This window comes from Symphalangus syndactylus, chromosome 17 (genome assembly GCF_028878055.3).
Source record: "Symphalangus syndactylus isolate Jambi chromosome 17, NHGRI_mSymSyn1-v2.1_pri, whole genome shotgun sequence".
In the NCBI taxonomy this organism is placed as follows: domain Eukaryota; kingdom Metazoa; phylum Chordata; class Mammalia; order Primates; family Hylobatidae; genus Symphalangus; species Symphalangus syndactylus.
Window position 1 is genome coordinate 77,463,808 of NC_072439.2, and position 13,752 is coordinate 77,477,559.

General features: G+C 37.4%; 1 protein-coding gene across 1 annotated transcript in view; it reads left to right on the plus strand.

The window, feature by feature from the left end:
• NAALADL2 (N-acetylated alpha-linked acidic dipeptidase like 2) overlaps positions 1-13,752 on the plus strand; it is a 955,512-nt gene that overhangs the window by 891,915 nt on the left and 49,845 nt on the right. The window contains exon 13 of the mRNA XM_063621698.1: positions 4,383-4,581. Within this exon, the coding sequence (XP_063477768.1) occupies positions 4,383-4,581 (199 nt within the window). The remainder of the gene's footprint in view (positions 1-4,382; positions 4,582-13,752) is intronic.

Here is a 13,752-nt window from a genome sequence, read left to right on the forward strand (position 1 = left end):
TTTCACCAGGAGCAATGATCTAAAAGAATCCTTTTTAAAGTTCACTGTTTAATTCCTTTATCCTTTATATTATTTCTTTCCTTGTTCTTCAGACGTTTGAGATGGCAGCCCATGGGGAAAAATGGCACCCAATTTGCAAGCACAGCAAAATAAAATTAGAAAACCTTATTAAAGTATATATGAGGAGGAATATGGAATACGATACATTGGGTTGGGGGGCACAGGTTGAAGAAGTGATAAAGAGTAACATCTCTGAGGAAAAAAAATCAGTAAAGCTGTTACAGTATTTTTTCCATGCCTTTAAAAAATGGGTTTATAGTAACTTGTGTTTAGTCTGTGTGCTCTAATAATACAAACTTGCGTAAATAGTGATTTATGCACTTAGAAACTTCCATGATTATTTTCTCCAAGGAACCTGAAGGACTGTAGTATTAAGTAATTTATTCATGACCACACTGATAGTAATTAAACCATACTGTAATCTATCTTTTGATATCAAGTCTTTGGTCTGTAAACTCCATGTATATAATTTAAAAAATAGTTGTATTAATCCTCTCTGAGGGAAATATCTAATTTCCAGTTAATTTTCTTCGTTCAAACGTACTTATTATTTTTTAAACCCGAACTATGAACAGCCTCAGTTTGTTCTCTTTTCTCTGAAATTCACCATGCCTTAAGTAAAGTTTTATATAATCTTAAGTTTTTATGGGGTTTTTGCAGGGCATATTTTATTTCAATTTCGTTTAATTTAACTTATTATTACCCTACAATAGCCTCTTTTCTTTTAAATATTTTTCTTTTATTTTGCAACTACAATGGATTTTTAGTAAGAAAGTGAAGGAAATAGCATTTTTTGATGCTCATTATGCACCAAACATCTCCCTGAACGATGTTGTAAACATTGTTTAATATAATAATACATTTCAAAAAAGACACCTCATAATTCAACATTCACTCAACAAATTTATTAATAAATGACTACCATAAAACAGATATTGTGCTATGATCTGGGAATACAAAGAGAAATAAAATGTATTTTCTGATTACGCAGGGTTCTTTCCAGTCAGAAAGAGTAGAGAGACAGGGCAGATAAGGATCAAAATATTGCAGCTGCTACGATAAAAGTGTATAAGTTAATTATTCATTGATTAAATGGTACAACTGGCACTTTTAGGTGTTAGGGAAATGGCAGCGAATAAAAGACACAAACCTCTTCCTTCACAGAACTGATATTCTAGTAGGGACCCTAAGGAGCATAAAAGATCCATCATTTGGGGTCACAAAAGCTTAAGTAGGAAAGGTAACATTTCTTTCTGGTCTTATTTGAAAGAACAAGCAAGCTCTAACTGGCAGAGAAATGGCTACTAGAAATCTTTGGAACATCATTTATATATCAAAATGATTGAGTAAACATTGAAAATAGAGCTACTTTGCAATTTGTAACCTCATACACTTGAAGTAATGCATACGGTGTGTTGTGAGTGGCTAGTTTCTACTATCAGGGTCCTTTCTGCAGCTAGCCAGTTCCTAAAGCTGTCAGTTCTCTACATCTGTACTACCATGAAAGATAAATTCATTTAAAGCTAAATCAGGTAGAATGGTACAATTTGTCTCACTTGATTCGGTAGTAATGTGTTCAATTCTGTAATGTACTTTAGATCAGAACAGATTTTTCTTTCTTAAATGGAAGACTCTCAAGGATGTCGAACTTGTTTTTTCTGTTGTTCGGTCTTTCCAGCATAATCTAAATGTGCTGCATCCATCTTATTCTTTCCTTGTGCAGAGATATTCCCTTGAAGTTATCTGTACATTAACTTTGCTGAACCATCAAAATTTAGGACAAACTATTTTCATAAAATGGCATTGAGTAAATTATTCAGGAGCTAGATTTTCTAAATGACTTAAAATACCCATTCTTGCAACCTCATTTTGTTGTGAAATCAAACAAGATAATTAATGAATGTGAAATGCACTTTGGAAACATCAAATGCCAAAACCCTGTGAACTCTTACAATTGATTGTATTCTTATTGTTAATTTCAGTGAGCAGGGAGCTACATATTAGCCTCAAGCATTATTTCTCCTTCTACCACAATTTTTAACTAGATTGTGGGATATTGAAAATTAGCAAAAATGACCATGTTCTCTAAGAACATTTCATGTAATCCTACCTGTGAATCTCTTTGTAGCCCTTATAAAACTACTTATCTCTTCACATACCTTTATTTGTTATCAGATTTTTTTTCTAAACATACTTTATTGAACCTACTTTGCTTATTTAGTAAACAATTATTGAATTTCAACACCATGCTGGGCACTAAAGACAATGACATGTAAAACAGTCTCCATCAAATGAAGGTGAGAATAAAAAATTATCATTATTTTAGAGGTTGGCAATTCTATGACAAACATATTTAATGTATCAGCTATACATCTAACCTAGGTTTCCTTTTCTTAGCATATCACCTCTCTGTAATTTTTCTTTTTTTTTTTTTTTTTTTTTGAGACAGAGTCTCGCTCTGTCGCCCAGGCTGGAGTGCAATGGCGCGATCTCGGCTCACTGCAAGCTCCGCCTCCCAGGTTCACGCCATTCTCCTGCCTCAGCCTCCTGAGTAGCTGCGACTACAGGCGCCTGCCACTGCGCCCGGCTAATTTTTTGTATTTTTAGTAGAGACGGGGTTTCACCGTGGTCTCGATCTCCTGACCTCGTGATCTGCCCGCCTCGGCCTCCCAAAGTGCTGGGATTACAGGCTTGAGCCACCGCGCCCGGCCTGTAATTTTTCTTAAATATGTATAGCATAATCTGAGTAGCATATTGAAATGAAGATTCTTGGCTCTGCCTCTAGAAAGAATCAATAGTTCTGGGAATCTGCATTTTCATAAGGACCAAGTATTATGGGAACCGGTAACCCTTGGACTTTACTTAGACAGAGTCCTTTTGTGATGTTTCCCTTTGGCCCAGGACTTCTCATAGTGAAGGCCTCAGGAGGCCTCCATTCTTCACACCATCTGTCTGTCTCAGTATCATCCTCTCAAAACTGCCAATTTTAGTTATCCAGCTCTACTTTCCTTCATTACCTTGACTTGAAGTGATCCTCTGTAGTGATGTGCCAGCCTTCTTGAAGCCAGTTGTACCTAGTCTCCTGAGAATGATAGCAGTAATTGTTGTCTCACTTAAAGGCTGATTCTAATGGTGAGATAACTAGAAGAAGATGCGAGGGAATGCCCCTCTCATGACATGATAAGAGAATGATTTTTAAAGAAGGTCTTGAATCACATCAGCTGAGAACTGCTTACCTGTGGGGAAATACTGAACAAGTATTAATCATTTAATCCTCATAATAAATCTATGAAGCAGGTACTATTATTACATTCATTTGATAGATGAGGGCACGACACGGAGGCTCATTAACTTTACCAGTATCACATAGATACTAAGTGGTAGTGCAGGGATTTAAACTCAAGTGGACTGGCTCTAGAGTTCAGTGGACAACTATACTAGTGTTGCCTTTCTCTTAGTCAAAGGTATGTACTGTGGAGCCTTTGCTACCACCATTCCTTTCAGAATGACTTTTAGTAAGTTACACTAACAATTGGAAAAGAAACAAAAACAAACAGAAACCTCCAAAGTAAAACAAAACAATGCAAACACTACAAAAAATAGTTTTTAGTGTATTCTTAGGTCAAAGATATATTTCAACTTCACATTACAGGACATTTGTAGTAAAGAAAAAAATAACCCAGTAGACACAGGACAACATATAGTAACATATCTTAGGTTCTCAAGAGAAAAGATCACAACTCAATTTTTATTTTCTTCCCTGAAATACAGTTTACTGTCTGGTGAACATAAATTTTTTAGTCAGAAAGATCAAACTTCTAATTCTGTCCTATTATTTACTTGCTTGATAACCTATGAAAATTTTCTGACCTTACTTAGTTCTCAGCTTCTATGAAATGTATGTGACAAGCAAGTTTTGGTCAATATTAAAGACATAGTGCCTGGAATATAGCAGTCCTTCAGCAATCGGTACTGTACCTATTTACTGTTGTTATTATTATGAGCAGTGAGAAACTTAATTTAGTAGAATATAAAAACAAGTTTAGACAGAATGCTCTGGGCAAAATAAATGTGTACTCAAAGTTCAAAGTTGACTTGATACTGAATCTTTTTCCTTGGACAGGTAAGATTCAAATACATATACCCTTGCTTTTGTCAAGTGACAAAAAAAAAAGAGAGAGAGAGAGAGAACTGTCAATGACAATTTCCTCTTCCTTCTTCAGTGGTCTGTCTGGTTTATAACTTAGAGTCCTGACTGGAAAATGCTTATTTTGCTCCCTTGAGAATGTCTCTTCTGAGATGGGCTCATTTATCTTCACCAGGTGATCAACCCAATACTCATCAACTGTTAGCCATGGCGTCACGCCTGCGGGAGAGTGCTGAACTTTTTCAGTCTGATGAGATGCGACCTGCTAATGATCCCAAGGAGAGAGCACCCATCCGCATCCGGATGCTGAATGACATTCTCCAAGACATGGAGAAAAGCTTTCTGGTAAAGCAGGCGCCACCAGGATTTTATAGGTAGGATGCATGTCTCGAAAATTATACTTTTTGCCCTAAATTAAATGCTTATGTTTAACTTTCAGAATATGTACCTTCTGTGAACATAACAGTATTTTAAAAGAAATTATAAAGCAGTTACTCATTTGAGGAACTTCCCCCTCCCCCAAAGAAAAATTAAACTGCAGAAATATAAAATAATAGAAACTTGGCTTAGCAGTAGCACAGAGAAAATGAGTAAGAAGTTTCTTACATTAATTTCAATATGAGTCAAATGTGATATGGCCAATGAAAAAGCAAATGGAATTATAGGTTTCGCTGAGAGAAATATACTTTCTTGACCAGATCAGTGGATAGACCCATGCTATTTTTTCCTATGAAGATCCCATCTAGATTAATGTGTTTAATCCTGGAAACTACATTTTATGTTGGAGTTCAATAAGTTTAATATTTAGGGGAAAGTGGGATTTAGATCGATGTTGAAACAGCTGAGGAATTAGGCTTGTTTTGTTGGAGAGTCACATGGAGTGCTTTCTGAAAACATTTTAACAATTATATGGAAGGGGGATTAGATACAGACTCAGAGGATACTATGAGTACAGTATGGTTTTGTTTCTGAAGTTCCTTATATAGTAGAAGATAAATGAAGAAAACATGAAGTTTAAAAGATTATGGTACCCATCAATCATCATAAAACCACGTCATTGAAACCACAATGACACCATCTTACACCAGTCAGAATGATTATTATTAAAAAGTGAAAAAATAACAGATGGAGAGAAAGCAGAGAAAAAGTGATGCTTACACACTGTTGGTAGGAATGTAAATCAGTATAGCCTTTATATATACTTGGAAAACAGTATGAGATTCCTCAAACAACTGAAAATAGAATTACCTTTCAACCCAGAAAGCTAATTTCTCGGTATCTACCCAAAGGAAAACAATTTTTTTATATCAAAAAGATACTTGCATGCATATGTTTATCACAGGACTAGTCACAATGGAGAAGTCATAGAATCAACCTGAGTGTCTATCAATATGTGATTGGATTAAAAAATGTGGTATATGTACTCTATAGAATACTAAGCAGTCATCAGAAGGAATGAAATCATCTCTTTCACAGCAGCATGGATAGAGCTGGAGGCCATTATCCTAAGTGAAATAACTGTGAAACAGAAAATCAAATACCACATGTGCTCACATATAAGTTGGAGATAATAATAGATACACATGGACATACAGAGAGAAATAGACACTGGAGACTGCAAAAGAGGGAGAGATGAAAAGTTACATATTGGGTACACTGTTCACTATTTGGGTGATGGGTACACCAGAAGCCCAAACTTCACCATTACATAATATGTCCATGTAACAAACCTGCACATATACCTCCTGAATCTCTACACATTTTAGAAAAAGATTATGGCATATTTAAACAGTTTTTATTTAACTGATAATTCTATGAGACACAACATACAAATACATACTTTTTTGTTTAATATATACATATATAATATGTGTATTTATATGACATATTTAATGTATATTTGTGTATATATAATATACATATGTATATATTTGTGTATATATATTTTATATATGTGTTTGTGTGTGTATGTGTATGTATGTATAATTTTTTTTCTTTATTATTATTATTCTACTTTAAGTTTTAGGGTACATATGCACAATGTGCAGGTTTGTTACGTATGTATCCATGTGCCATGTTGGTGTGCTGCACCCATTAACTCATCATTTAGCATTAGGTATATCTCCTAATGCTATCCCTCCCCACTGTCCCCACCCCACAACAGTCCCCGGTGTGTGATGTTCCCTTTCTTGTGTCCATGTGTTCTCATTGTTCAATTCCCACCTATGAGTGAGAACATGTGGTGTTTGGTTTTTTGTCCTTGTGATAGTTTACTGAGAATGATGGTTTCCAGTTTCATCCATGTCCCTACAAAGGACATGAACTCATCATTTTTTATGGCTGCATAGTATTCCATGGTGTATATGTGCCACATTTTCTTAATCCAGTCTATCACTGTTGGACATTTGGCTTGGTTCCAACTCTTTGCTATTGTGAATAGTGCCGCAATAAACATACGTGTGCATGTGTCTTTATAGCAGCATGATTTATAGTCCTTTGGGTATATACCCAGTAATGGGATGGCTGGGTCAAATGGTATTTCTAGTTCTAGATCCCTGAGGAATCGCCACACTGACTTCCACAATGATTGAACTAGTTTACAGTCCCACCAACAGTGCAAAAGTGTTCCTATTTCTCCACATCCTCTCTAGCACCTGTTGTTTCCTGACTTTTTAATGATGGCTATTCTAACTGGTGTGAGATGGTATCTCATTGTGGTTTTGATTTGCATTTCTCTGATGGCCAGTGATGATGAGCATTTTTGCATGTGTTTTTTGGCTGCATAAATGTCTTCTTTTGAGAAGTGTCTGTTCATGTCCTTTGCCCACTTTTTGATGGCGTTGTTTGTTTTTTTCTTGTAAATTGGTTTGAGTTCATTGTAGATTCTGGATATTAGCCCTTTGTAAAGATGAGTAGGTTGCAAAAATTTTCTCCCATTTTGTAGGTTGCCTGTTCACTCTGATGGTAGTTTCTTTTGCTGTGCAGAAGCTCTTTAGTTTAATTAGATCCCATTTGTCAATTTTGGCTTTTGTTGCCATTGCTTTTGGTGTTTTAGACATGAAGTCCTTGCCCATGCCTATGTCCTGAATGGTATTGCCTAGGTTTCCTTCTAGGGTTTTTATGGTTTTAGGTCTAACATGTAAGTCTTTAATCCATCTTGAATTAATTTTTGTATGAGGTGTAAGGAAGGGATCCAGTTTCAGCTTTCCACATATGGCTAGCCAGTTTTCCCAGCATCATTTATTAAATAGGGAATCCTTTTCCCATTGCTTGTTTTTGTCACATTTGTCAAAGATCAGATAGTTGTAGATATGAAGCATTATGTCTGAGGGCTCTGTTCTGATCCATTGATCTATGTCTCTGTTGTGGTACCAGTACCATGCTGTTTTGGTTACTGTAGCCTTGTAGTATAGTTTGAAGTCAGGTAGCGTGATGCCTCCAGCTTTGTTCTTTTGTCTTAGGATTGACTTGGCAATGCAGGCTCTTTTTTGGTTCCATTTGAACTTTAAAGTAGTTTTTTCCAATTCTGTGAAGAAAGTCATTGGTAGCTTGATGGGGATGGCATTGAATCTATAAATCACCTTGGGCAGTATGGCCATTTTCACGATATTGATTCTTCCAACCCATGAACATGGACTGTTCTTCGATTTGTTTCTATCCTCTTTTATTTCATTGAGCAGGGGTTTGTAGTTCTCCTTGAAGAGGTCCTTCACATCCCTTATAAGTTGGATTCCTAGGTATTTTATTCTCTTTGAAGCAATTGTGAATGGGAGTTCACTCATGATTTGGCTCTCTGTTTGTCTGTGATTGGTGTACAAGAATGCTTGTGATTTTTGTACATTGATTTTGTATCCTGAGACTTTGCTGAAGTTGCTTATCAGCTTAAGGAGATTTGGGGCTGAGACGATGGGGTTTTCTAGATATATAATCATATCATCTGCAAACAGGGACAATTTGACTTCCTCTTTTCCTAATTGAATACCCTTTATTTCCTTCTCCTGTCTGATTGCCCTGGCCAGAACTTCCAGCACTATGTTGAATAGGAGTGGTGAGAGAGGGCATCCCTGTCTTCTGCCAGTTTTCAAGGGGAATTCTTCCAGTTTTTGCCCATTCAGTATGATATTGGCTGTGGGTTTGTCATAGATAGCTCTTATTATTTTGAGATACGTCCCATCAATACCTAATTTATTGAGTGTTTTTAGCATGAAGGGTTGTTGAATTTTGTCAAAGGCCTTTTCTGCATCTATTGAGATAATCATGTGGTTTTTGTCTTTGGTTCTGTTTATATGCTGGATTACATTTATTGATTTGCGTATGTTGAACCAGCCTTGCATCCCAGGGATGAAGCCCACTTGATCATGGTGGATAAGCTTTTTGATGTGCTGCTGGATTTGGTTTGCCCGTATTTTATTGAGGATTTTTGCATCAATGTTCATCAAGGATATTGGTCTGAAATTTGCTTTTTTGGTTGTGTCTCTGCCAGGCTTTGGTATCAGGAGGATGCTGGCCTCATAAAATGAGTTAGGGAGGATTCCCTCTTTTTCTATTGATTGGAATAGTTTCAGAAGGAATGGTACCAGTTCCTCCTTGTACCTCTGGTAGAATTCGGCTGTGAATCCATCAGGTCCTGGACTCTTTTTGGTTGGTAAGCTATTGATTATTGCCACAATTTCAGAGCCCATTATTGGTCTATTCAGAGATTCAACTTCTTCCCGGTTTAGTCTTGGGAGGGTGTATTTGTCGAGGAATTTATCCATTTCTTCTAGATTTTCTAGTTTATTTGCGTAGAGGTGTTTGTAGTATTCTCTTATGGTAGATTGTTTTTCTGCGGGATCGGTGGTGATATCCCCTTTATCATTTTTTATTGCATCTATTTGATTCTTCCGTCTTTTCTTCTTTATTAGACTTGCTAGCGGTCTATCAATTTTGTTGATCTTTTCAAAAAACCAGCTCCTGGATTCATTAATTTTTTGAAGGGTTTTTTGTGTCTCTATTTCCTTCAGTTCTGCTCTGATTTTAGTTCTTTCTTGCCTTCTGCTAGCTTTTGAATGTGTTTGCTCTTGCTTTTCTATTTCTTTTAATTGTGATGTTAGGGTGTCAATTTTGGATCTTTCCTGCTTTCTCTTGTGGGCATTTAGTGCTATAAATTTCCCTCTACATACTGCTTTGAATGTGTCCCAGAGATTCTGTTATTTTGTGTCTTTGTTCTCGTTGGTTTCAAAGAACATCTTTATTTCTGCCTTCATTTCGTTATGTACGCAGTAGTCATTCAGGAGCAGGTTGTTCAGTTTCCATGTAGTTCAGTGGTTTTGAGTGAGTTTCTTAATCCTGAGTTCTAGTTTGATTGCACTGTGGTCTGAGAGACAGTTTGTTATAATTTCTGTTCTTTTACATTTGCTGAGGAGAGCTTTACTTCCAACTATGTGGTCAATTTTGGAATAGGTGTGGTGTGGTGCTGAAAAGAATGTATATTCTGTTGATTTCGGGTGGAGAGTTCTGTAGATGTGTATTAGGTCTGCTTGGTGCAGAGCTGAGTTCAATTCTTGGGTATCCTTGTTAACTTTCTGTCTCGTTGATCTGTCTAATGTTGACAGTGGGGTGTTAAAATCTCCCATTATTATTGTGTGGGAGTCTAAGTCTCTTTGTTGGTCGCTCAGGACTTGCTTTATGGATCTGGGTGCTCCTGTGTTGGGTGCATATACATTTAGGATAGTTAGCTCTTCTTGTTGAATTGATCCCTTTTCCATTATGTAATGGCCTTCTTTGTCTCTTTTGATCTTTGTTGGTTTAAAGTCTATTTTATCAGAGACTAGGATTGCAACCCCGGCCTTTTTTTGTTTTCCATTTGCTTGGTAGATCTTCCTCCATCCCTTTATTTTGAGCCTATGTGTGTCTCTGCACATGAGATGGGTTTTCTGAATACAGCACACTGATGGGTCTTGACTCCTTATCCAATTTGCCAGTCTGTGTCTTTTAATTGGAGCATTTAGCCCATTTACATTTAAAGTTAATATTGTTATGTGTGAATGTGATCCTGTCATTATGATGTTAGTTGGTTATTTTGCTCGTTAGTTGATGCAGTTTCTTCCTAGCCTTGATGGTCTTTACAATTTGGCATGTTTTTGCAGTGGCTGGTACCGGTTGTTCCTTTCCATGTTTAGTGCTTCCTTCAGGAGCTCTTTTAGGGCAGGCCTGCTGGTAACAAAATCTCTCAGCATTTGCTTGTCTGTAAAGTATTTTATTTCTCCTTCACTCATGCAGCTTAGTTTGGCTGGATATGAAATTCTGGGTTGAAAATTCTTTTCTTTAAGAATGTTGAATATTGGCCCCCACTCTCTTCTGGCTTGTAGAGTTTCTGCCGAGAGCTCAGCTGTTAGTCTGATGGGCTTCCCTTTGTGGGTAACCCGACCTTTCTCTCTGGCCGCTCTTAACATTTTTTCCTTCATTTGAACTTTGGTGAATCTGACAATTATGTGTCTTGAAGTTGCTCTTCTCAAGGAATATCTTTGTGGCGTTCTCTGTATTTCCTGAATCTGAATGTTGGCCTGCCTTGCTAGATTGGGGAATTTCTCCTGGATAGTATCTTGCAGAGTGTTTTCCAACTTGGTTCCATTCTCCCTGTCACTTTCAGGTACACCAATCAGACATAGGTTTGGTCTTTTCACATAGTCCCATATTTCTTGGAGGCTTTATTCATTTCTTTTTATTCTTTTTTCTCTAAACTTCTCTTCTTGCTTCATTTCATTCATTTCATCTTCCATTGCTGATACCCTTTCTTCCAGTTGGTTGCATCGGCTACTGAGGCTTCTGCAATCTTCGCGTAGTTCTCGAAACTTGCCTTTCGGCTCCATCAGCTCCTTTAAGCCCTTCTCTGTATTGGTTATCTTAGTTATACATTCATCTTTGTTTTTTTCAAAGTTTTTAACTTCTTTGCCATTGGTTTGAATTTCCTCCTGTAGCTCGGTGTAGCTTGATCATCTGAAGCCTTCTTCTCTCAACTTGTCAAAGTCATTCTCCGTCCAGCTTTGTTCCGTTGCTGGTGAGGAACTGCATTCCTTTGGAGGAGAAAAGGTGCTCTGCTTTTTAGAATTTGCAGTTTTTCTGCTCTGTTTTTTCCCCATCTTTGTGGTTTTATCTACTTTTGGTCTTTGATGATGGTGATGTACAGATGAGTTTTTGGTGTGGGTGTCCTTTCTGTTTGTTAGATTTCCTTCTACCAGACAGGACCCTCAGCTGCAGGTCTGTTGGAGTTTCCTAGAGGTCTACTCCAGAACCTGTTTGGCTGGGTGTCAGCAGCGGTGGCTGCAGGACAGCGGATTTTCATGGACTGCAAATTCAGCTGTCTGTTTGTTCCTCTGGAATTTTTGTCTCAGAGGAGTACCTGGCCGAGTGAGGTATCAGTCTGTCCCTACTGGGGGGTGCCTCCCTGTTAGGCTGCTCGGGGGTCAGAGACCCACTTTAGGAGGCAGTCTGCCCATTCTCAGATCTCCAGCTGCGTGCTGGGAGAACCACTACTCTCTTCAAAGCTGTCAGTCAGACAGGGACGTTTAAGTCTGTGGAGGTTCCTGCTGTCTTTTTGTTTGTCTGTGCCCTGCCCCCAGAGGTGGAGCCTACAGAGGCAGGCAGGCCTCCTTGAGCTGTGGTGGGCTCCACCCAGTTCAAGCTTCCTGGCTGCTTTGTTTACCTAAGGAAGCCTGGGCAATGGCGGGCACCCCTCCCCCAGCCTAGCTGCCGCCTTGCAGTTTGATCTCAGACTGCTGTGCTAGCAATCAGGGAGACTCCGTGGGTATAGGACCCTCCAAGCCAGGTGCAGGACACAATCTCCTGGTGTGCCGTTTTCCAAGCCTGTTGGAAAAGCTCAGTATTAGGGTGGGAGTGACCCGATTTTCCACGTGCCGTCTGTTACCCTTTTCTTTGACTAGGAAAGGGAACTCCCTGACCTCTTGCGCTTCCCGAGTGAGGCAATGCCTCGCTCTGCTTTGGCTGGCGCATGGTGCACTGCACCGACTGTCCTGCACCCACTGTTTGGCACTCCCTAGTGAGATGAACCCAGTACCTCAGATGGAAATGCAGAAATCACCTGTCTTCTGCATCGCTCATGCTGCGAGCTGTAGACTGGAGCTGTTCCTATTCGGCCATCTTGGCTCCACCCCGTATGTATGTATAATTTTATGTAGTGTGAAAGTCTAAGTTTGTGGCCCTTTAAGAATGAAAGTTCTGGGCTAAACAAACAGTCCTCCTACTTCATTCTTCCCCCAATATCTCTTTGCCTCCTGCTTCTCATGATACACTCTGGACTAGACATACTATGTATAAAGGAAGGTTATAACTAGGACTAAGGAATTGATATATGGTATAGAAATCTTAATTACATATGAGAAAAAGGTAAAATAATAAATGTGATCCTTTTATAAAGTAGCAAAAGCCTTATCACTGCAGACATTAAAATATAGGCTGGGTGGCCCTAAGCACCTGAATGTTTAGACCACATGAGGTTTAAGGTGCCCATTAGTACTAAAGTTCTGTGATCTCACACATCACTTAATCTTTCAACATCTTAATTTCTACATTTATAGAAGGAGATGATGGAATGAGACTTCTTTATAATAAAAGACATTTTTAAAGCCTGATATTTGGTAGTTTTCCTTTATGATTTTAAACTCAAATTCACATTTAAAATCCATACTTTACATATTTTTTCCAATATTATTATTCTGCATTGTAAGTCTTTGGAAAATATACGTTATTATAATAAGAGATATGGTTAAGACACTTTGTATGCTCCTTGTATTTTTTTAAGCATCAAGGACATAGCTGTCACCTTAAGTTACCTTCCTTGATGAGGTATATTCTAGTGGTGGGAATGGGGAAACAGAATGAACAAAGTAATTAAATAAATATAGTGATGTTAGATGTAATAATTGCCGAGGAAAAAAATCAAACCACATTATTAAATCTAGCATTATTAAAAAGTCATAAAGTAGATAACTTAGGTTTTTAAAATATATTTTGTAAATTATTTACTTTAAAGAAAAATTCAGAAATTAATACAAATTATATGTAAAGAACATAGTTTTGTATAATATATTAAGCTTTCCCCATTTGTCTTTCTTGGCACTTGCACTGGATACGGAAGACTCCTCTATGGTCTAAATTATGCATCTGGTAAACTTTTTATTATCCATTCAAAAATATTTATGAACTCAATTTACTTTATCATGCATTTTGAGTAGAAAAGTGATATTTGTCTGCCCCTGAGTTAAAAATGATTAAACAAGTCATTTTTTTCCTGTTAGTAAAGTAATTACAGTATACCATGTGTTCTCATTATGCAAGCCTCAAAGTGTTGATTATGATAATGTTCTAACTCATATAACAAACTTTAGGACTGAAAGTTTTTAGTTCACTATTTTGAAATTGTGTTACTATTCTAAACTATTACTATAGTTAGTTATTGAAGGAATACATGTCTGCCATTCTTTTCCTTAGCTCTATTAATTTGTTAATATATTTATATATATTAATTTATGTGTGTATACATATAT